Genomic DNA, 23,431 nt, shown 5'->3' with positions numbered 1-23,431 from the left:
TGAGTGGTGAACTCCTGTTCTCATGATGCCCTTTCCAGCAGGATCTCTCATGGGGTATTCTAGAACCTGCCCGTTGGCTACCACTTGTTGCTCTGTGCTTTCTTGAAAAGCCATTCTGTGTTTTAAGCATCTTCCTTAACATTTAAGTTCAAGAGCCTCTCTTCTCCCCTCCAAAAACCTTCCTCTGTTTATGCTCTCCCCCACCCCTCACCCCCTGTGGTTCTGGCACTGATTCCATCATCCAGAGCAAAACACAAAGTGGTATAAAATCAGCACAAGAGGAGCTATTCAGCAGCATTATCTGTAAAAACCAAGGTGTGTTTGTTCTGGGATTTTCTTTCTGGGTTGGAAAACAGCTTATTGCTGCAGAAGAGTTACGGTTATCACTGCCTTGTTATCAGTATAAATAGTTCCTACAGAAGAGTCTGAGTGTGTCTTTCGCTTACCTAAGCTCTAAGGCTGGGTTTTGGGAGCGATTTCAGAAGGCAAAATCTCTGCAGGGTTTTATTCTCACAGGCAGACCTCTGGAGAGGCTGCTTCTCTCCTAACACGAGTTCCATGGCTCAGGGAGATTTTCTCTCACTCTGGTTGAGAAGACTGATTTTTTACTGAAAGGGATTTTCTCTTTCTTTTTCCCTCTTTTCTGCTCTTCTTTCCCAGAAAGAATGTAAATCAGTCCAACTGAGGACCTGGTTTACTCTGACTAATTTATAATAGATGGGGAGGGGATACCCAAGCTTGTAGCAATAAAGAACAACTTTTTCTTAACCAATAGCAAAAATATTAGAAGTCACTCTGAAGAGACAATTGAACACTTTTTAAAATGTATCCATGTATGAATATGATTTGTATGTTCAAAAAGATTGTGATTATTTATTAAGTCATCCGCCAGTTAGATTTTATTAATTTTAACCATAGGTGTAAGAACAAAATAATTTCTTACATGGCAACTTAAATATAAAGCAGAAAAAAACAACTTAAAACATTTTGTCTAAACTATGTCCTGTAAAAAGTGTGAATGTAAAGAAGCTGTGCGAGGAAAGTTAAAATCTAAATGCTGCTAAAGGATAGCTTTTGGTTTGGGGGATTGGGCATCTTTACTGAAAGCTTTTTTTCCCTTTTTTTTTGCAGGAAGGATACCAATATTTTGAGGATTATTTGCAACTCTAATGTATTTCCCTTTCCCTTTCAGATACATATTTTGGACAGATTGGTTCCGCCCTGCTAAGATCATGAGAGCCTGGAGTGATGGATCCCACGCCTTACCAATTGTAAACACGACACTAGGATGGCCTAATGGCTTAGCTATTGATTGGAGGTTCGAAAAAAAAAATCAAATAAGTTTTTCTGAGCAGGTGTTCAACACTTGGACACTATAACAGCAAATACAAGCTACATAGTTATAGTTCGGTTTGAAGGCAGCCAATTATTTTTGGGTACAATGGAAAAACTTGAAATGACCAGGGAAGAACTTCTGAAATACAATACTATAGAATCAGTTTACACTTTAATTTAGCCCAACTCAAAAAGGGGGCTAGACTTATTCTGAGTCAAGCTTTCACCAACCTTAAAAAGCACAGTGCTGATCCAGAAAATGTTATCTTGGGGCATCACTGGATTTGGGGCATTGTCTATTCCAATTTGCTTGGCCCTACAGGAATCATGCTATTCCACTCCCTATGTGGGTGTACTTCCCAGGAAAAAGCCCCTTTAAACAAACAAAACAAAACAAAAAATAGACCCTCCAAACTAGCTGCCCTGGGTACCAGAGAGCACGCTATTGGAGATTAGACATCACTGAGCCAGTGGTTTATGAAGAACATTTAATACAACCTTGTTTCTGACTTATTTTTTGAGAACTTTCTTTAAGATCAACAAAGATTGGCTGGGAATGATTTCAATGCATTAGTTCTAAGCCAGTTTGGTAAAACAAGCGGATGACGTTTCAGTAAAATATTATCTTTTCTTCCAGTTCCTTAAGGCTTTATTGGGTGGATGCCTTCTTTGATAAAATTGAGCACAGTACCTTCGATGGGCTAGATAGAAGGTCACTTGAACGCATTAACCAGATGACACATCCATTTGGTCTCACTATCTTTGGAGGTGAGTATGACATGAAAACAGGAATGATTGGACACTTTCCAATCCTCATTTTTTCACACCTAAAAACTATACAACAGCTCATGAGACTATAGATCACAACACTTTAAAATGCAGGGTTTGTTACATACATACAAGGAGCAGTTTGACTTGATTTGGAAGATATGCATACAAGTATCTGTTATATCTATTTTTTGCTAATTAAAAGAAACTGTACATATGGAATTCTTTTATGGAACCTTCCCTAATGAACTGTATGTATTTTCTGTGCATGTTAATACGTATGATTGCCCACTGATTACAAGCATTTTTAATGCAGCAACCTGATAGATAGATAGATAGATAGATAGATAGATAGATAGATAGATAGATAGATAGATAGATTCTGAAATGTCTACTTTTTAAAATGCAACTTCCTAAAAAACATGCAGTTCTGTATGCATTGTGTGTGCTGGGAACTATTTTGGGACAAACATTAGGCAAGTTCATAAATTATGTGTCTGTTTGTGCCACTGTTTCATTTTGGTGCATCATGCCATTTCAGTGAGAAGGAATCTGTCACAGATTTCATTTACATCTGTATCGTTGTGAAAAGAGTGCTGTCCAGTTTTCATTTCCTTGTGAGGCTAATGGAAAGCCAACTGGAGCCTCTCCCCTCCTCAGATGCCGAGGGAGGATAACATTGGGTTAAAAATCCCACACCCTCCAAGGGTGATATAATATTCCTCCCTATTCTGCCACTGCAGCCCATGGTGGCTGAAAAACACAGTCTAAAGAAGAATGCTCCTGGCCATGCAGAAGTTGATGGTTCTTGGTTTTCCTTCCTTTGTCATATTAGTATTTCTGTCCTTCAAACAGAAGAACAATCAGTTGTTTTGTTGGGGTTGCAGGTTATGCATACTTTACAGATTGGAGGCTTGGTGGAATAGTTCGAGTTCGAAAGTCTGATGGAGGAGAAATGGTCATTATCAGGAGGGGAATCAATAACATCATGCACGTGAAAGCATACAATGCTCATTCTCAAATAGGTAGGCTTATTTGTCACACACAATAAATATACATGTGTACCTCTGTATGAAAGCATCCTTTTTGATAACGAGATTGCATATTGAAGTTCAACTTATGCAAAATTGTGTTCAGGAGTATACAAGTTTTGGCTAAGGTTTTTACACAGGTCAGGAATTGTGTGTTCTTAATTCTGAGGCAGTCAATCCTGCTACATTTTAATCTTGTGTGTATGACTGTATTTATTGCCATAGGCAATTGTTCATATTAATTAGTAAATAGTGAACCTGCCAGTAGAGCTATTAATAAAACAAGAAAACTTATCCAAAGATAACTTTGTCCGATTTAGTATAAACGCTGCTGCTCAAAAATAGAACCAAACAAATGTTGAAACTTAGTACCAAGTCTTGTTTTTTTTTAATTGTTGGAGGAAATGATATGAATTCTGTGGGCCAATAGAGTTACTTCTTACTTCTAGGATCTTATAATCTTCTAGAATCTAGAAGTAGAATAAGCTGAATTTGATTTTATTTTAGCCATTACATACACATTTTTAAACATAAATTATTGATTCCACAGGGAGGCTAATAATGAGTTTCTGCTTTAATTTTTCTAAGGTGCGCCTATCCTACTGTCTTAGGACATGAGACCAATAATTTCAGTGGGAGAAAGTAACACACTCTTATGTATATGGGCTCAGTAGAAAGTCTAGTTAGTGAAGCTTTCTCTCCAGGTAGTGTACATAATACTATGTAAGTGTGTATAGCATAGCCTCCTTAAGAATATATGTCAACCTCTTTGAAATCAGTGAGGACTTTAATTTGGGTTGGGTTATATTTTCATTTTTTTTAAAACACTGCTTATTTTCTTTTCCAGTAAGGAGAGAACACACACACACACACACACACACACACACACACATCCCTGAAAAAATAATCCATAATTTACCAACAATCCATAACAAATAAATTGTTTCTTTGATCTTTCATGTATGGATGTATATTCATTGTTCATGGTATTTTTGAAGGCTCCAACTACTGCAATAGAGCAACAAATCCCAATGGAGACTGCAGCCATTTCTGTTTCCCAGTCCCCAATTTTCAGAGGGTTTGTGGCTGCCCCTATGGCATGAAGCTGAGTTCCAATCAGGTGACCTGTACTGAAGATCCATCCAATGAACCCCCCACTTTACAGTGTGGTTCTTACTCCTTTTCTTGTGGCAATGGCCGATGCGTACCCAGGTTCTATCGGTGTGATGGTGTGGATGACTGCCATGACAACAGTGATGAACAAAACTGTGGATCCTTGAGTAAGTGTTGCTTACAGATCCAAAAATGACATTGTTAAAAAAAATGTGGTATGGATGCCTGTCTGAAAGTATTGACATTGTTGAGTCTATAAACAAATGATGAAAAAAAAAAAGTTCATTAAATTCATGGTTTTGTTGAGAATTATAAGGGTGCAGAGATGAAAAATTGTGGCAGATCCAGCTCATGAGTAGTGATGTATGCCACTGAAATACTTACAGGTCCCTAAGAGCCTGCCTCAGCCTATTGTCTTCTAGATGGGCTGCGCTTTAACTCACACTATTCCCTGCTGACATGGCATTTGGCCATATGGTAGGAAATGATGGGAGCTGTAATCCAACACATCTGGTGAGCCCCAAATTGGGGAAATACACTGTACAGAACATTCCACTACTACTGTGGATTCAAAAAATTACATTATATCAAAACTGGTTTCTGGTTTCTTCTTGTCCTTTAGAACCAGTCTTACTTTGAAAGCAGGTGTTTTGGTTACATAAAACTTAAAATGAAGGATGGAGAATTAGGGCCGGGCAGAAATACCTGTAAACTGTTTTTAAGATTAAACTTTTCAGTTTAATATATCTGAACTGTATGACTCAAATAGGATTTCACAGTGCTTTTACTTTGGCTTTTGACACTGTTTGCTATTAGAATTAAAAGAGCTCAGCTTTGAGAAGGTTTCAGAGGAAAAGTTCTGATAAGTAAGAACAGTGAGAGGAACTTGCACATAATGAGAAACTTTGGGACTTGAGTTTATGACCAGAGATTAATGCACTGTGGACATTTCTCAGTGACTACACATTTTAAAACAATTTTGATTGAAGGAAATTTTAATTTGATGTTACTTAAACATTTCTATCCTGCATTTCCTCAGGTTTTTGTTATAAATTCTCAGTATTAATCAAGAAGCTGTAAAGGGCATAATTATTTGAAATACTTCTGAAATTCAAGTTTCTTCCAGAACAGACATGTGCCTCTTATATGCTTAGGAAAAGTTTATGGATTCCAGAAGCTTTCTCACATAAGATTAGATATTATCAGTTTTAGACATTTTAATGCATATGCTGAATGCCATTGCATGCCAGTGACTTGTTTCATCACAAAAGGCAAGTTATAGTTTACAAAGTGATGCATACATAGATAATCCTAGTAATCTTGGGCAATGTTATGACATATTGATATTTATAATCTCTACATAAAAATTTGTAGTGGGCATATAGCTGCAAAATCTGTATGAAGTTGTCTTTTAGCTTCATATACTCCAAGGAGATATAAGGACTTGTTTTCTGATGTCTTTAATAATGGTGGAAGCAATCATTGGTGGTTCTTAGTCTATGTGGAAGTCATAGCATATTGTGGAAAGCTCTTTCTCTATTTTATTTTTTGCTCAGATAATTCTTGTGCTGCATCAGCCTTCACATGTAGAAATGGCCAGTGCATTCCCAGTCGGTGGCGATGTGATAAGCATAATGACTGCCTGGACAATAGTGATGAACTTCACTGCCCTACACAGGGCCCAACGTCATGTCCCGCCACCTTGTTCACTTGTGATAACAGCAAGTGCATTCCCAGAGTCTGGCTCTGTGACACTGATAATGATTGTGGTGATGGGTCAGATGAAAAGAACTGCAGTAAGTACAAGATTAAGGCAGAGGTGTATTCCATAATTGGTAGCCATCCAGATGTGTTTGTAAGTCCCAGAATTCCTAGCCATACGGCCTATTGCCAGGGCTTTTAGGAGTTGTAAGCCCTCAACAACTGGAGGGTTGTTTTTGTAATTTTTCTCTATACCATTCTGCATAAAGTGATTATTTGTGTATATGTCTGTGGGTATTTGTCTGTGAGTGCATGCATGAGAGACTTTGTATTAAATTGGACCTTTTTTAAAAAAAAAAATGTGTTTATAGCTTTCACAGATGCATGTGAACTCGGTCAGTTTCAATGTCCTGATCACAGGTGCATTGATCCATCTTATGTTTGTGATGGAGACAAGGACTGTGTGGATGGAGCAGATGAACATGATTGCAGTTAAGTATCAGATCAGTCATATACTATTTCTTCAAGTTATGCTGATTCAACATTATGAGTGTAATCAATAAACTTATAAGAACTTAACAGGTACAAATGCTATACGAGCAAATACTTGATCACACAATAGGACTTCTCTATGCTGTCCTCTCTTGACCCTGCAGGGTTTAGGGATATTAAGGCTGCAATCATAAAGATGTATCAGGGACCATAGGTTTTTGCTGTGGTTACATTCTTCTCCCTCCTCCAAAGTCAGAAATCCCTTTCTTCTCCAGAGTCAGAAAGTTTATTGTGTCCTCTTTGATGTCAGAAAGATTGAAAGGTGGTACTCAGAGTTTTCCTAATTTCTCCAACATACCCTAAGCTAAAAAAGGGTATAAATCATTTCCCTCCGGTCTTTCAGTTGCAAGGCTCTGGGATTGTTGGATGCTCCGAAGATGGAGTTTGTACACTGTACGGTTGGATTGCCTTAGAACTGTAATGAAATTACTTTCAGAATTCCTCAGTATGTGTGACAGCTGCTTAGAAACGCTTGATATGCAGATGCGGTGTGATTTGTTTCTTGAGACGAAGGGAAGGGAAGGGAAGGGAGGAAGGGAGGAAGGGAGGAAGGGAGGAAGGAAGGAAGGAAGGAAGGAAGGAAGGAAGGAAGGAAGGAAGGAAGGAAGGAAGGAAGGAAGGAAGGAGATTTCTTTGTAATACTTCCTGTTACGTTCTCACTCTGTAGTATGACTAATAGCGAATTGCTTAAAAATCTTGTCCTTATGGTCGTTCTCTATTTTACTGTAGTCTACAACTGTAGTTCTACTGAGTTTAAATGTGCAAGTGGAGACCAGTGTATTAGGAATTATTACCAGTGCGATGGTGTCTTTGACTGCAATGATCACTCTGATGAGGCTGGTTGTCGTAAGTATAAACAAATCCATTTCTGTGTTATTAATGAAGTGAATCTTATGAACAAGGGTTGGAAACACCTGCTCCAGGCAAGATGAGATGTCGGCAATACCTTTGTGCACCTTTGAACCTTCTAAGTGACAAATATGACATGGGGTTAATAGTTCTGCATCTTCTGGGAGTCCACATTGGAATCGTAATTTTGTTTTGCTAAACTAATTACGTTTGCAGTTTTAGAGACCAGTATAAGTATACAAATTTAATAAATAAATAAAATAAGTATAATTTTATAACACGATATAATGCTTTATGAGAATTTTTTCCGTCAGTTTAAATGGCATGTGCATTCGATTCTAAATCTAAAAAAAGTTCAACTCCACTGAAAATAATGCCGATGGGAGAGAAATATATTTGAGTAAATAAAAATGGTTAATTATTTCAAAGCATAGGTAGTATAATCATTATTTCAGTATACTAAATGATCATATTTTATGTATGTGCATTTTAATATATGCAGGCGTTTCTTTCTTAAAACTGTTGCAAAAGTATTAGGTTAGATTTTTCCCAAATAAATAAAGTTATGGCTGTCTCTTGATTGTACAACCAGACTGATTTCTTCAGGCAGAAATATCCTATCTCTGAAGAATGCCCTTCTGCACATGTGTGTGTTCTTTTTAAAAAATTGAAGCCATTCATCTCAGAAATTCATTAATGATCAAGTGCCCTTCAAAGCATGCTGCTTGTTTATTTGCCCAGTAATTAAAGTATTTTGGATAGTGGATTGGTTTCAGAATGCATTCACATGCACACAGAGAGAGAGAGAAAGAGAGAGAGAGAGAGATTAAGCATTAAAAGTATAAACTATGGTTTGCCTCTTTCTCCTGAAACCCTTTGTATGCCCCCCAAATCTGTTTCAGAGGGTTGAAAGATCTGTTTGATCGTATGTGAAGGGCAGGCCCATGGGAAGAGCAAAAGTCAAGAGAGCATCTTCATTGAGTGGCAGATACTCTTATCCAGTTGGATGCAGCCCTGTGTCTTTACTGGGGAAGTTTTATATTTAAAAGTAGGCTTGAGTCCTTTGAAGAGTTCTATTCATACAAGGGTTTTCTCAGTGTTGAAACTGAATCTCTCGCACATAATATTTTCTTAATTAAATATGCAAATGAACCTTGCCATTAGCACTTCCAGGTAAACCACATGATTTGATGTTTGCTTTTTGCCTTGGTGGGGTCAACAGGAAGATTACTTTAAAGCAGTAACACCTTAGTAATCAAGAATTATATTTATTGCTGATTGTCTGGTCACCTTTGACTTGTTTGCTATGGATGAAGGATGGTTGACTAATACAAACAAAGCTCTGTATCCTTAATGTGACTTCCAGCTACAAGACCACCTGGAATGTGCCACCAGAATGAATTCCAGTGTCAGTCAGATGGCAACTGTATCCCAGCTAGCTGGGAATGTGATGGTCACCCAGATTGTGTGGATGGCTCAGATGAACATCATAGGTGTCCACCTAGGACCTGTCCTCCTTCTCATTTCCACTGTGATAATGGAAACTGCATCTATCAAGCTTGGATCTGTGATGGTGACAATGACTGCCGGGATATGAGTGATGAGAGGGACTGTCCAACCCAGCCTTTCCGGTGCCCCAGTTGGCAGTGGCAATGCCCAGGCCACAGCATATGTGTAAATCTCAGCAAAGTATGTGACAATCTTGCTGATTGCCCTAATGGAGCTGATGAATCACCCCTGTGCAGTAAGTTCTCTTTTAATGTACGATTCAGAAAAGGCCTTCAAATACATATGTGACAAAGTGGCTTAACTATCACACAGCTTTACCTCATAGGTTCATTGTAAAAATAAAATGCAAAAAAAATTCCATCGTATACAATTCTGACTTCTCAAAGAAAGACTGGGGTTGTGATGATAAAAATATTGTTTTGCATGGGGTCACCCCTCATTTTTATTCTCACGCTAAGTGCATGGGGTAGGTGAAGCTGAGGGAAAGGGACTGGCCCAAAGGCACCTGGGGAATTGTAAAGTTTAGTGGGGACTTGAACCTAGATTTCCCTGGTTTCAGCTCAACAGTTTTAATCACTATGTCATACTGAAATCTAAAATGTTGCATATGGCTTTCATAGTGTTGGAAATAATATTATTTTTGGGCAATGGCTATTCAGGGCTGCCTATATGTTGCTAACTTGCTGCAAATGTAAACATTCATGTTTGAGTATGCTTTTTATGAATATGGTTTTTATTTAGGTCAGTGTTAGAGTTAACTTTAATATGTTTCACTTCAGACTTTACTATTCATATCTTTAAAAACATGCTACATTTATTATTTAAGATTGGAACTTAATCAGTAGTTGCTTTTAATTTAAATCAAATTTAAACCAATCTTTAATATTTTCCTTAATATTTCTAACTTTTATTTGATTTTAATCTGAAAACTTGCAGGTGGCAGAAGTAGTGTTGGTATTGATTACTGACAATGTTGATTTAAACTTAATTCTAACTTCTTTCTTTCTTTCCTTCCTTTCTCTAATCAATCAATGCATTCTCAGATGAGCCTCAGCCAGGTATGATACTAAATCATATTAGATTCACATTTTGATACCAAGCTTCAGATTACATTTGTTAAATGAAGGCTTGTTTACAAAAACAGGGACACTTGCTATGATTGAGTTTGTTCTTTTTGAATTGATGTATATGAAGAACTCTACTAAATCAGAGCAAAAGCCCGCCTAGGCGAATTCCTTGGCCTATCAGATGCCTATAAGAAACCCTCAAGTCATGAACAAAATAAAATGGCTGTGCTTGTGTTCCCCATTCTCTGGCTATTATTTATTTGATAGTTATTGAAGTGGCAAAGGACTCATAAGAGCTGATCATCCATATACTCCTTATTAACTCAGCTGACCCCCCTTTTCAAGAAAAAGTCAACTCATCCTCCTTATGTGTGTCAGGCTCTTTGGCATCTCCCTAAAGCAAAAGTAATTCCTTTTTAAAAGCACAACTATGTATTCAGAAGATTGGAATGGGTTTCCAAGAATTCCAGCAACTGAACTATTTCCCATCTGCAGCCAATAGATTCCAAAGTACGTTAGGATGGAATCTTCCTTATTTTGTTTTTGACTGCCATTCTGTGAACCAGTGAAGTGGTGTGTCTCTCTGCTGATAATGAAGGAGCTTGCAGATGGTCATTTATTAAACCATCTCCCGAATCCTTATCAGTCTGGGAACCAAACATGTCTACGATCCAGAGAGGCCTCTACACATTTTACACTTTTCCCATGTATACATAGGAAACCAGTTGTTTCATTCCAGCTGTAGCTTGTTCTCATACCCCAAACATCCCATTATTTGGTGGGAGGGGAGGGTATATGGGGTACCCTTTTCATTTAGGAGGTGCTCTAGTATTAATGAATAGGGTTGTGTAGTGCTTTGGATGAAGGTCTGTAAACAATGGGGTCCCTGACTGTAAAAATGTTGCCTTCTTCTGAGAGAAAGAGTTGACAGTTAACATTGCATGTGTGATAAGGACAGCTTAAATCAGTTCTGTCACTTAGAATCTTCTAACCAAATTTCCATTCCCAAACTGACAAGACTCTTGAAACTATAAGCCTCCTCCCTCTATAAGCCCAGAGACTGAACCTCTCCGGTCATTTTGCCACAGGGCGCAATAAGCTGTAAAAGCCCTGGTCCATGGGTCCCAGGTGTACAATGATACATCCTGTGGTTTCTGTCAAGCTCCATACCGCACTTTATTTTTCTTGTTTAAATTCTTCTGAGTAAATGAGAAAACAGAATGCTGCAAATGGAAGGGTCAACTTTAAAAAGCATATTTACTTGCAAGGCTCCGTTAGGTCCCACACCAATCCCAAAGGGATTGTAAGAAAATTACAATTATGGGCAGTCCAGTGCTTTGTTGGGAAGGCTGTCTTTCCATCTCTCCTTCCTCTCCACCACCACCTCCGCCCAAAAATGGAAACCAAGGCAAGGTAGAGAGCAGTGCTAAAGGGAATAGGGGACACACGATACCAGTTTGCCTTATGTTCAATGCTTATTTTGTGATTAGCCCATAACATGTCTTCAAAAGATGCCCACTGATGTAACAAGTCTGGGGACCCCACTTTGATGTAAATGCGCATAATGCTGCGGCCTGCCCTTCATATTCTAGCCATGATCACATAAGCTAAGGAGAGGCAAAAGGGAGCTAAAAATTATCCAGAATTTCTTTGTATTCACTTCTGCTGCAGAATAACCTCTGGACTTTGCTTTTAAAAACCCAGTCATAAATGCTTGGGCTCTTTTCTTTTGGTGTATCTGGTTATGTAAATAGGCCTCATATTACTGTAGCTGCTAATTTTGTGATTAAGCCATTCTCTTTTTGTATTAGAACGTGGGGGGAGGGTAACTTGCCTTCTCTGTTTAGAATGGTTGCTTTTAAATTCTGTTTTCTTTTGCTGTGATTAAAGCCAGTGGTAGAGTCCATTGGCTTCTACTCATCGGGTAGAGGAGAGAAAGGGCATTAAAGAGAGTCGAGCATGCTCTGACTAGCCATTGGGAGGACACAAAAACATCTCCTATCTGGTGTCACCATGACTGTTTTTCTGTTGCCTCATTGCTTTTTGCAGTGAGAAAAAGAAAAGGACAGCAAACAGGAAAAGGCAGTCATGGTGCAGGGAAATGGCAAAGCAGCTCCTCGGGGCAACTGGGGAGGATATGGGTCATGGCAAGATGCTGTATTGCCATGGCTATGGAGGAAGGGGGGAACACTACAAGGCAGGATGGGGCGGGAGCTCCCACCAGTGTGAAATCACCCCCCTCCAGCCCTAGAGAAAGGCTGCAAAATTACCATTATAGATAGTTCTGTCTACTAAAGACTCGCCCCTGTTTCATGGCAACATGGGGCATGGTGTCAGTCTTGAATGGGTGCAGCAGTTGGTGTGTGGTGGGGGCCATAGGATGGTTGATGGAAAGGCTCATCTCTTGAATTAAGGGTAGGTGAAATGTGTTCTTATCACTCCCTCCTGTTTATTGACAGACCAGGAGACCTGCTCGGATAATAATGCAGGCTGCACGCATGAATGCATTCAAGGACCCTTTGGAGCTCAGTGTTCTTGCCCCTTTGGCTATCAGCTTGCCAATGATTCGAAAACCTGTGAAGATATTAATGAATGTGACTCTCCTGGATTTTGTAGCCAACACTGCCACAATGAAAGGGGATCATTTAGGTGTTACTGTGATGAAGGTTACATATTAGAATCCAATGGGAGGACATGCAAAGTAACAGGTGAGGAATACCCTCATGGTAAGGTAGGTGATAGAGACAGACACAAATGCATAACCACTTCCTGGCTACTCTTACTTGGTGAGAGGATTAAATGTTGTCCATCGCAATACATTTGAGTTTAGGCTACTAGCGTTAACATATTAATAAGGCAGGTTATAATTGCAGTTACCTTTACAAATGTGATTAAATCAAAATTAATTAGGTTTTAAAGAACATAGATAATTATTTAAAGATATGTTTGAGGTGCTGAGATGTCCAGTTGCTAAACATCAATATAACCAGGGTCATATGTAAAAAAGTGTTTTTGCTTCAGGGTGGATCCTACCTGCAATGGGACCTGAAGCCTTCTCTGCTCAGGTGGCATAGAACAATTGCTTACCAAAAGGAACATTTGTACAATATAACCTCCACTTCTGTCATGAGCAGAACATTTGTATTTCTTCTTGTAGGACGCAAGAGGCTGACCTAGACTGGGTTGGCCTATTAATCCATCTAGCCCAGTCTGCAGTGATTGGCATCAGCCCTTTAGATTTCCAGCTCGGCTTGGAAGCACCAGGGTTTAAACCTGAGACTATTGGCATGCAGGCCCACCCTATCTCATCATGAAATTGTGACTTTTTTAATACTGTGTAATGGCTTCCTTTAATGGAATGCTCTCTAGATGTTGATAGTGAAAGATTTGTTTTTAATTGCCTGTTTTTGCAGAATCTGGGAATCTTCTCTTGTTGGTGGCAAGCCGTAATCAAATTGTCGTTAACAACATAACTTCTCAAGCACAGCGCATTTTTTCCTTGATTCGAGATGGAAGGAACATCGTTGCTCTTGATTTTGATTCAGTGACTGATAGAATATTTTGGTCTGATATCACCCAGGACAAGATTTGGAGTGCTTACCAGAATGGAACAGACAGAAAAGTAGTAAGTTTCTTGCTGATTTAAGACACTGATTGCATGTCCAAATTTTATGGAGCACTAAGTGCATCCAAGTTCTTATGCATACTCCTTTGTAAATAAATAGATGTAGAAGGGTTAGGGCACTGAAGACACACCACACTGGAGACAGGATTAGTAAGGGATCCCTGTTTCCTGAAACACATTGATTTTGTTCATAAACATTAATTTTAGAGTAAGAATTAATACTTTTTTTCCCGGTGAATTGATGATCTTTGGGGAGATTACAGAATTTCACTTTAGTTAGTCTTGCCATGGAGGAGGATATAAATAATGCATGTTCTCTTCTTTTATAAAACGTAAACTGACTTTACTCCTTTTCAATAATAAAAGATTACAAGGATGCCAATATGGTTGTTTTTCATGACTTTGGACAGGTGTTTGACAGTGGTGTCACAGTCACCGAAAGCATTGCAGTGGATTGGGTGGGCCGCAACCTTTACTGGACAGACTATATCCTGGAAACAATTGAAGTCTCCAGACTTGATGGGAGCCATAGGACTGTCCTGATCAGTGAAAATGTAACAAATCCAAGAGGACTAGTCTTAGATCCCAGAACTGAGTAAGTTAAAAAAAAAAAGAAAAAAAAAAGCTGAATGTAATATGGAGATTTTTAAGCATTGGCTTTAAGCATACATCATCTTGTAATCGTTGACATGTATTTTCTACTAACATGCAGTAAGTAAGATTTTTGTTCAGTGGCCCTCTTTACAGTGGGCGATACAGCAAATAATTATGAAATAAAGAACCTTTAGGGTTATTATAACATTATTCTGGGCATTCATGTGGGGTTAGTTGCCCGTCTCTTGATTGCATATCACGATTTCACGGAGCATCTGAGCACATTCGGGTCCCACCGGTTGTCTTCTGAGTTGTAGCAAAAATCCTGTGCACAGCTCATTTAATAACAGCAAATTACAGAATCACATCTAATTTGAGGACCAGAATGTCCATTTATACCACATGACTACCTTAAATTTACTCCATTGTAAAGCAGTGTTTTATATAAGCAGAGAATTTTTCACTTGTTGTCAAGTTCTGTAGTTCTGTAGTTGCAGCAGCATTATTATTCCCATGTTGCAGAGGGGGGACTACCCATGAGAAAACATGGCTTGCCTGATGCTGTGTAGTGGCAGAGGTGAGATGTGAACCAGGGCCATCCAGATTTATGGCACATACCAGAAAAATGAGCTACTCCAGTGTTTTTATTATACCAGAAACATGGACAGTTGCTGACCATATGGTGGTTCTAATATTTCTAAAATTATTCTGGTGGTGTTAGGCATGTGAATATTGCTGTATCTCTTTATGACCATGAATCTGTTGCTTTCTGCAGTGGTCATGTGATGTTTTGGACAGACTGGGGTCAGAATCCCCGAATTGAAAGAGCGAGTATGGACGGCACGTTACGAACCACCGTTGTCAGTAATAAGATCTATTGGCCCAACGGACTCTCCATTGACTACCCCAATAAACTGCTGTACTTTGCAGATGCCTATCTTGACTACATTGATTTCTGTGATTATAATGGAAACAACAGGCGGCAGGTGGTGGCAAGTGACTTGGTATGAAAAAAAGGGAAATTAAAAAATGGGGAAATGGATGATCAGATTGTTCAAATATTTACTAGGGTAATCCTTGACTTATGACCACAGTTGGGACCAGAACTTCCATTGTTCAGCAATGTGATTGTTAGGTGAAACATCACGTGACTACACTGCTTAGTGACGGCAATTCCAGTAGTCCCAGTTGCGGTCATTAGGCCAGGACAGCACCGTTGTTAGGCCATGACCTCAAGCGTCTCCTGCCCTGCGACGCTCGCCTTCACTTCAACTCCCCCTACCTGTCTACCTCCCCCCCCATCTCTGCCCTTTTGGTTGCAGTGCACCCGGCCACATACCCTTGCTGCTCCCTGCTGCTGCCACCTGCAGCTGACTTTCGCCGTCTTCTTCCTCCTGCTGGTGAGGGGACAGCCCTGGGATGTGCAAAGTAAGTGTGGCAGGGTGGTGGAGCCTCGTCTGCTGAGAGAGCTTGCCAGGCCCAGCCAGGGAGGAGGCAGTGAGACAGCGAGATATGGCGCTCTCTGTTGCCTGACGAGGCAGGAGAATCGGTGGCGGCTCCTTGGGTGAAGATGGATGCTGTATGGGAGGTGCTATTTGGAGTGGTGGCAGAACTGAGGAAGCAGAAGGATGCGGGCTTCCTGGGGCAGCACACACTCTGCAGCTCGTGTTGCAAGCACTCCTGGAAAACTGGCCTATGGGGATGCCCATTCACAAAGATGCCCAGGCACTGTCACATGTGCTGCCGGCACTGGGATACTTAAACAGCCAGGCTCCTCTTGCACAGCATCTGGGACCAGTGGCCCTTCAGGACCTTGGTGGTGACAGATGGTCCCTGAGCCACAACATGGTCAGCCATGGCACCGGGCGGCCCCCTGCCTCAATCAAGGTGGCTACTGGCACTGCCCCTGCTGTGCAAGTCGAGGGATTCCTTTGTTATTATAAGGCTGCCCACTCCACGGCCACTCTGACCAATGGGAAGGCAAGCTGCATGATGGAGGGGAGGGCTCAACCATTAAACTTTTAATGTCTTAAAAATCTTAAGTGTCTTAAGGTCTTTTAAGTGAAGAAGATGGCGAAGGTCAGCTGGGGGCATCGGTGGGGGACAGTAGGGGTATGTATTGGAGTGCAGGGCACCTAAAAGGGCAGAGATGGGGGGAAGTTAGGCAGGTGGGGGGAATTGAAGCACCCCTGCAGTTTAAGTGCAAGCAGGCTGCCAAGCGCCCAAATTTTGATCACATGACTGGGGGTGCTGCAACAGCTGTAACTTCAGGGACCAGATGTTAAGTCCATTTTTTCAGTACTGTCATAACTTTGAATGGTTGCTGAATGAATGGTTGTAAGTTGAGGACTACCTGTATCTAATACCCAATGTTTTATGTTCTATTGGCTGAAGTAGAAGGTGTTCATGGCTGAGAAGAGCTGGAATCTTTGTCCCTCTGGAATAAATCCAGCAGTCTATCTAGTTTATTACTGCAGACTTTTGAATGCTGGTGTATAATCATTAAATCATATCATTTGATTTAGGGCCACGTATAAAAAAGACCACAGCTTGCTGCCTAAATATAGTGATGCAAAGCTGATATGTATGTTGCGAGCCATCTGTTGTGCCATAAACTTTCCATGAACTTTATTTCAGCAAGGCTAGGAAGATGCCTAGAAGACACCTTTATTTTAATATAAATAGGATAACTTTAGGATAACAATAGCAAGGATATTGAATAGTAATGGAACTTTTGTCCTTTTTTTTTTTTTTAAATAGGTATTGCGGCACCCTCACGCACTCACTCTCTTTGAGGATTTTGTATATTGGACTGACCGATACACCCATAGAGTCATCCGAGCAAACAAGTGGCATGGGAGAAATCAAACAGTAATGATCTATAATGTCCACCAGCCTCTGGGGATTGTGGCAGTTCATCGTGTGAAACAGCCTCCTGGTAAGATTGGTCAGCATAAAGCAACAAAAAAAGTAAACAGCCCAGTGTTAAAAAACATTTGAACTGGACATGCTGCAATGGCAATCAAGCTCTCCATTGCTTCATAATGTGTGTTTTCTTCCTCTTTTAAATATTAAACAGATTTCTCCCAGTTTGTAATATTTGCTCAATACATTGATGCTGCTGACCCCAGTGATGATAATTACTCTCCGAGGCAGAAATAATTTAAAAAAAAATTTCCCCTATACAGTGCATTCGGAAAGTATTCAGACCTCCTTCACTTTTTCCAATTTTGTTATGTTACAGCCTGATACTACAATCATTCAAATTCATTTTTTTTCTCATTAATCTACACTCAGTACCCCATAATGACAAAGTGAAAACAGAATTTTAGAAATGTCTGTAAATTTGTTAAAAAGGAAAAACCGAAATATCACATTGGCATAAGTATTCAGACCCTTTACTCAGTACTTTGTTGAAGCACCTTTGGCAACAATTACAGCCTCGAGTCTTTTTCGGTATGACGCGACAAACTTTGCACACCTGGATTGAGGGATTTTCTGCCATTCTTCTTTGCAAATCCTTTCAAGCTCAATCAGGTTGGATGGGGACGGTTGGCAGACAGCCATTTCCAGGTCTCTCCAGAGATGTTCAGTAGGGTTCAAGTCAGGGCTCTGGCTGGGCCACTCTAGGACATTCACCGAGTTGTCCCTAAGCCATTCCTGTGTTGTCTTGGCTGTGTGCTTAGGATCATTGTCATGTTGGAAGGTGAACCTTCGGCCCAGTCTGAGGTCCTGAGCACTGTGGAACAGATTTTCATTGAGGAGATCTCTGTCCTTTCTCCATTCAGCTTTCCCTCAACCCTGACCAGTCTCCCAGTCCCTGCTGCTGAAAAACACCCCCACAGCATGATGCTGCCACCACCATGCATCACGGTTGGGATGGTATTGGGCAGGTGATGAGCGATGCCTAGTTGCCTCCAGACATAACGTTTAGAATTGAGTCCAAACAGTTCAATCTTGGTTTCATCAGACCAGAGAATTTTGTTCCTCACAGTCTGAGAGTCCTTCAGGTGCTTTTTGCAAACTCCAAGTGGGCTTTCATGTGTTTTGCACTGAGGAGAGGCTTCCATGTAGCCACTCTGCCATAAAGCCCAGATTGGTGGAGGGCTGCAGTGATGGTTGTCCTTCTGGAACTTTGTCCCATCTCCACACAGGATCTCTGGAGCTCAGTCGGAATGACCATCGGGTATTTGGTCACCTCTCTTACTGAGGCTCTTCTCCCCCGATTGCTCAGTTTGGCCAGGCGACCAGCTCTTGGAAGAGTCCTGGTTGTGCCAAACTTCTTTCATTTGAGAATTATGGAGGCCACTGTGCTCTTGAGAACCTTCAGTGCAGCAGAAATGTTTTTGTACCCTTCCCCAGATCTGTGCCTTGCAATAATCCTGTTTCTGAGCTCTGCAGGCAGTTCCTTTGACCTCATGGCTTTTGCTCTGGTACAATATGTATTGTCAGCTGTGAGGCCTTCTGGAGAGAGGGGTGTGCCTTTCCAAATCATGTCCAATCAGTTTAATTTACCACAGGTGGACCCCAGTCAAGGTGTAGAAACAGCTCAGCAATGATCAAGAGAAATGGGAGGCACCTGAGCTCAATTTCAAGTGTTGTTGCAAAGGGTCTGAATACTTATGCCAATGTGATATTCCAGTTTTTCCTTTTTAATAAACTTACAGACATTTCTAAAATTCTGTTTTCATTTTGTCACTATGGGGTACCGAGTGTAGATTAATGAGAAAAAAAATGAATTTGAACAATTGTAGTATCAGGCTGCAACATAATAAAACTGAAAAAAGTGAAGGGGATCTGAATACTTTCCGAATGCATTGTATGTGAAAGATTTTGTTTTTGTGGTGGTGGCCACAGCAGGGTGTAGAGTGTGTGGGTTTGTGTAATTGAGCGGTGCAAAGCACTGGAAAGGAAGGTTTTAGGGGCTCTCCCTGTGTATTTGGGTGTGTGTATGTGCACAGTAGGCAACACATCATTGTGAAATGGAGTGAACCGTCTGTACCTGCAGACACAGCTGGAGGAAACCTTCAGAGAAACTGCTTGGGTCTTCCAAAGGACCTTGCTGCTTAATACTTCAAGGACAAGGAGTTTGCTCACACAATGCACTGTGAAGACCATCCCTTTCCAATGCTTTGCCCTTCCTAATGTTTTTGTTTAATGTCATTAGGATCAGATTTTTTTCATGTGAATTTCAAAAGATGACAGAGTAGAAAAATGGTGTGACACATGTAAAATGATATAATCATCCCCCCAAAACTCCCCAAAAGAATATGTGCAGAAAACAACAAAGAAACAGGTCGTGAATTAGTTAAACAGATAAAAAGACGGGAAAAAAAAGCAGTTGTTTTCAATGGCCTGTTGACAAATCAAAATGTTTAACTCTATATTTTGCATGTTGGCTCTCTATCTATCTATCTATCTATCTATCTATCTATCTATCTATCTATCTATCTATCTATCTATCTATCTATCTATCTATCGAAACCTTTTCCTGATATTCCTATTCCCTCTCTCTCTCTTTTTGCAAGAAGACATCCTCAACAGTTCAGAGAAATAGCTTAGATCCAAAGGGGAAAGAGACCTTAAATCTTGCTCATCTGAGTAGCTTTCTCCTCAAAGGCCCACTGTTGTGCCAAGAGAGCCACCTCTGACTCTCTGGACATGGTACAAAACATCACGCTCAGTACACAAAGCTAAGTATGTCATCTCAGTGACCTTGCCAAACTCTCTCATTTTTTCTCATGATTTTCGGTTTACAAGTGCTTTAATTTTTCACCCAGGTATCAACTTCTGTGACCGATCCCTCTGTAGTCACCTGTGTTTGCTTTCTTCATCGGGTCCCCGGTTTTATTCCTGTGCCTGCCCTTCTGGATGGACTCTCTCCCCTGATAATGTGAACTGCATGAGAGGTGGGATCATAAGAGAGCTTTTTTTGGAAAGAAAGGAAGAAAAATAATCAGAAAGTGTGCTGAAGCATACTTCCTTAACTTCTTCCTCTTCTGCAGAATGTTGGGGGGAAACACCACTCCCAAATTTGATGGCTGGTGTCATCCTCACAGACCTTCTGGATGTATGATGACAATTCAGTCCATAGACAACCTTGACATATGCTTAAGTTTCCTATTTTCACTGCACAACTGAAAATGTTTCCTGTATTTAGGACAGTAAGGTTGTGTAAAATTGGTTTCAGTCTGGGTTTCCTGGGTGGAAACAATAGGCACTGCATTAACCTGCACTTGTAACTGAAATTAAAGGGCCCCATGGAGAGAGAGAAATCTGTGTTTTTGGAACTTTCAGCATACTATATACATTCCCAGTTCTGATGCTTGCATGTCAGAAATGTACTGCTGAACCATGTGCGAAGTATTAGAATATGTTTGCGACTCTTTTGCATGCCGTCTTGAATACCGGTGTTAGGTAGACTGACAGATTTTAACAACTTGGATACATTATGGGGAGGGATCATAGTTCAGAGATAGAGCACATGTTTTGCCTGTGAAGGCTTCAGATTCACTCCTTGTTAGACAAGATCAAAAGATCTCTATTTAGAAAGCTGTTCCTAGCCACTGATCTGATCTAATACAAGTTACCTTTTTTGTATTTAAATGTGCCTGGAAAGGCATTCAGAAAACATGCTGTTATTTTTAACTAGTACATCTGGAATTTAACAAACTACAGAATTTTATTTTGTTATCTGTAGGAAATACGTAAGAATAAAATTCTGCTGTTTGTGATGTTGCTTTACAGTGGAAAAGCCATTCCTTATAGCCGTAAGAGATAACATAATCTATGGTATTTCTCTGAACCCCGAGGAGAAGTCCAATGACGCCATGGTCCCGATAGCAGGAGTTCAGAATGGATTTGATGTTGACTTTGACGATTCAGAACAGATGATCTACTGGGTTGAAAATCCGGTGAGTACATTTGGTTATTTAGAATGGCAATTCATTGGAGAGACTCTATTTTGGAAATTTGGTATAATAAATGTGTACAGTAAGTAGTTTTCCCCAACCTGGCTTTGGCCAAGCTTGCTGGGAATTGTAGGAATTGCAATCCCATCATGTCTAGAGAGCATCAGTTTTAAGAAGGCTGCTGTAAAAGATAGTAGCTAGGTCTACTGATTTTAACAGTGGAGCAACTTCAAATGACTTGTATTTCTGCAACTACTTTACCATTTTTTGCTTGGCAAATGAAGAAATAACACTATCTTGTGAGAATGTCTGTCATTCTCTGGAGTCTGAATTTTTCTCTTTGGCCTAATAATGATTTGCATTGAAAAACTGCCAAATCATAGACCTGGCATTTAAAAAAAAACTGCCTGGCTTTTTGATTGTATTTATAATCCATCTTTCAAATAAAAGAGATCCCAGGGTAGTAAGTTCCAGGAAGTAAATGAGAAAGAATAATAAATTAAATAATGCTGGGCTAAATCCTACTGCTTGCTTGCCTCTTTCTCAAGGAGTAAAATCTCCAATTGTTTTTCCTGTCCATGAAGACTGATAGGGTTGGCATGCTTCGAGTCCCATCTATCAAGTAGTGCTATCTTGTGGACTCCAGGAGGTGCACATTCTCTGTAATGGTGCCTGCTTTGTGGAACAGCATTCTCCCCAAGGCCTGGATGCTGTCCTTCAAGAAAACCTTGAAGATCTAGCCTTTTTCCTAGACTCTGGGTGGGATAGGTGTATACCTGCTACGAAGGATGTATTCATGTATGTCAGGGTTTAAAGTTTTTCTCCCTAGTATGACTTTCCTTTATTTGTAATTTAATACATTGTTTCTTTGTTTTCAGTCCTTATATGCTGCCCAGAGTCATGGACAAATGGGTGGCCCTAGAAAATAAATCATAAATATAAAAATAATGTATAAATTGGGTGGGGAACTTAGTATCAGATTTAAAACGAGCCCAAATGCTAAAACTCATAATTCAAAAATTGAATATTTTGCTACTGAATGTTGGTGGCATGATTTTTGCAATTGAGGGGCATTTCAATATAGAGGCTGCATGTGGTCTGCAGGGTGCAACTTGACTCCCCTTGTGCTAGAAGAAACATGAGTGAAATAATACATTGGTGTGGGCTCTCAAGATTGCATACCTCTAAAAGAGAAAAGATAAATTTCCTAATCTCATTCTGTAAAAATGAAATAGAAGATTTTGGAGCATCACCAAAGACAGTATATTGGCCAGTGCATTTGAATATAAATATGCTTCATTAAGGATGATTTTAATTCATAGCTTTTAAGGAGAACCCCCATAGACCATCTCAAATAAACTTGTTTTACCTTACCCCAAAAGTTTCCCTCTGTTGTTCCTGCATTCAAGGTCTTCCCTTCCTCCCTTGGTATATATTTTTTTTTCTATCCCATATCTGTTTTGGAATAAAAACTAAAAAGTAAAATCACACTGTACCTGCAATGCTATGAATTCTTATCTAGAAAATAAGCGAATGGACATTATGTCTGTATAGACTAGACCTACTTAGGATTGCATTGTATCTTCTTTGTGAGTTTCATTAGGTTCTTTTGAATGTTCTCTTGCAAGTTCAAGTAACAAAACCAAATATTCTTCTTTAGAACTCAGTGGTACCATTATGCTAGGAAAAGAAGGGCAGTGATTTTTTTTCCCTAGCTCGTTCTAAATCTTGGTATTGTATTCTCAATTTTTTTATCCTAAGGGTGAAATTCATAGAGTGAAGTCAGATGGCACAAATAGGACAATATTTGCCCCGGCTGCTGTTATTGGTACTCCAATGGGCCTGGCTTTAGACTGGATATCTGGAAACCTCTACTATACTAACCCTTCAACACAATCCATTGAGGTAAGCCTTCTACTTCCAGAGAGACATGCATTTATATTTAATCCCACAACTTTCTCCAGACACCAAACAGCATAAGAATCATATAGCATAATTTGCCTGCCTTGTTTCTGCTCCATGTAACCAGATCTCATGATTTCTAAAGGTACTGACGCTCCACAGTGAAACCATCTACCGAAAAACTTTGATTACCAATGATGGTACTTCTAAAGGATCTGGAAAACCACTTGGTTTAACTGTCGATCCTGCTCGAGGGTGAGTTTAATGCATTGTTTCTGGAGCTGTTTAAAATGTACTAAGATACTATTTTTTAGCTTCCTGATCCTACACTCATTCTGTGAAATTAGGTTCTGTTGATTTGGGAATAATTGCTTTCTAAATAATAAATCTGCCAGCTGAAGAGGATAAAGGATATGTAGAGGTACTCCTTTGCTAGTGAGAAGCTCTGCTATTGGTGATGGGTCATTTTCTTGG

The 23,431-nt window shown here is 40.0% G+C and overlaps 1 protein-coding gene across 1 annotated transcript in view; it reads left to right on the top strand.

The window, feature by feature from the left end:
* LRP2 (LDL receptor related protein 2) overlaps positions 1 to 23,431 on the top strand; it is a 152,164-nt gene that overhangs the window by 61,752 nt on the left and 66,981 nt on the right. The window contains exons 18-34 of the mRNA XM_025174591.2: positions 1,193 to 1,318; positions 1,973 to 2,103; positions 2,991 to 3,128; positions 4,133 to 4,414; positions 5,804 to 6,043; positions 6,320 to 6,439; positions 7,230 to 7,346; positions 8,716 to 9,093; positions 12,385 to 12,633; positions 13,339 to 13,550; positions 13,961 to 14,145; positions 14,920 to 15,148; positions 16,905 to 17,082; positions 19,925 to 20,053; positions 20,892 to 21,058; positions 22,817 to 22,960; positions 23,103 to 23,212. Of these exons, the coding sequence (XP_025030359.2) occupies positions 1,193 to 1,318; positions 1,973 to 2,103; positions 2,991 to 3,128; positions 4,133 to 4,414; positions 5,804 to 6,043; positions 6,320 to 6,439; positions 7,230 to 7,346; positions 8,716 to 9,093; positions 12,385 to 12,633; positions 13,339 to 13,550; positions 13,961 to 14,145; positions 14,920 to 15,148; positions 16,905 to 17,082; positions 19,925 to 20,053; positions 20,892 to 21,058; positions 22,817 to 22,960; positions 23,103 to 23,212 (3,135 nt within the window). The remainder of the gene's footprint in view (positions 1 to 1,192; positions 1,319 to 1,972; positions 2,104 to 2,990; positions 3,129 to 4,132; positions 4,415 to 5,803; positions 6,044 to 6,319; positions 6,440 to 7,229; positions 7,347 to 8,715; positions 9,094 to 12,384; positions 12,634 to 13,338; positions 13,551 to 13,960; positions 14,146 to 14,919; positions 15,149 to 16,904; positions 17,083 to 19,924; positions 20,054 to 20,891; positions 21,059 to 22,816; positions 22,961 to 23,102; positions 23,213 to 23,431) is intronic.

The sequence above is a fragment of the Python bivittatus genome, unplaced genomic scaffold (genome assembly GCF_059951505.1).
Source record: "Python bivittatus isolate LINGU-HERP-01145 unplaced genomic scaffold, Pbiv_v1 ctg000480_np1212, whole genome shotgun sequence".
NCBI classification, from domain to species: domain Eukaryota; kingdom Metazoa; phylum Chordata; class Lepidosauria; order Squamata; family Pythonidae; genus Python; species Python bivittatus.
This window is presented reverse-complemented; position numbering and strand designations above follow the sequence as displayed.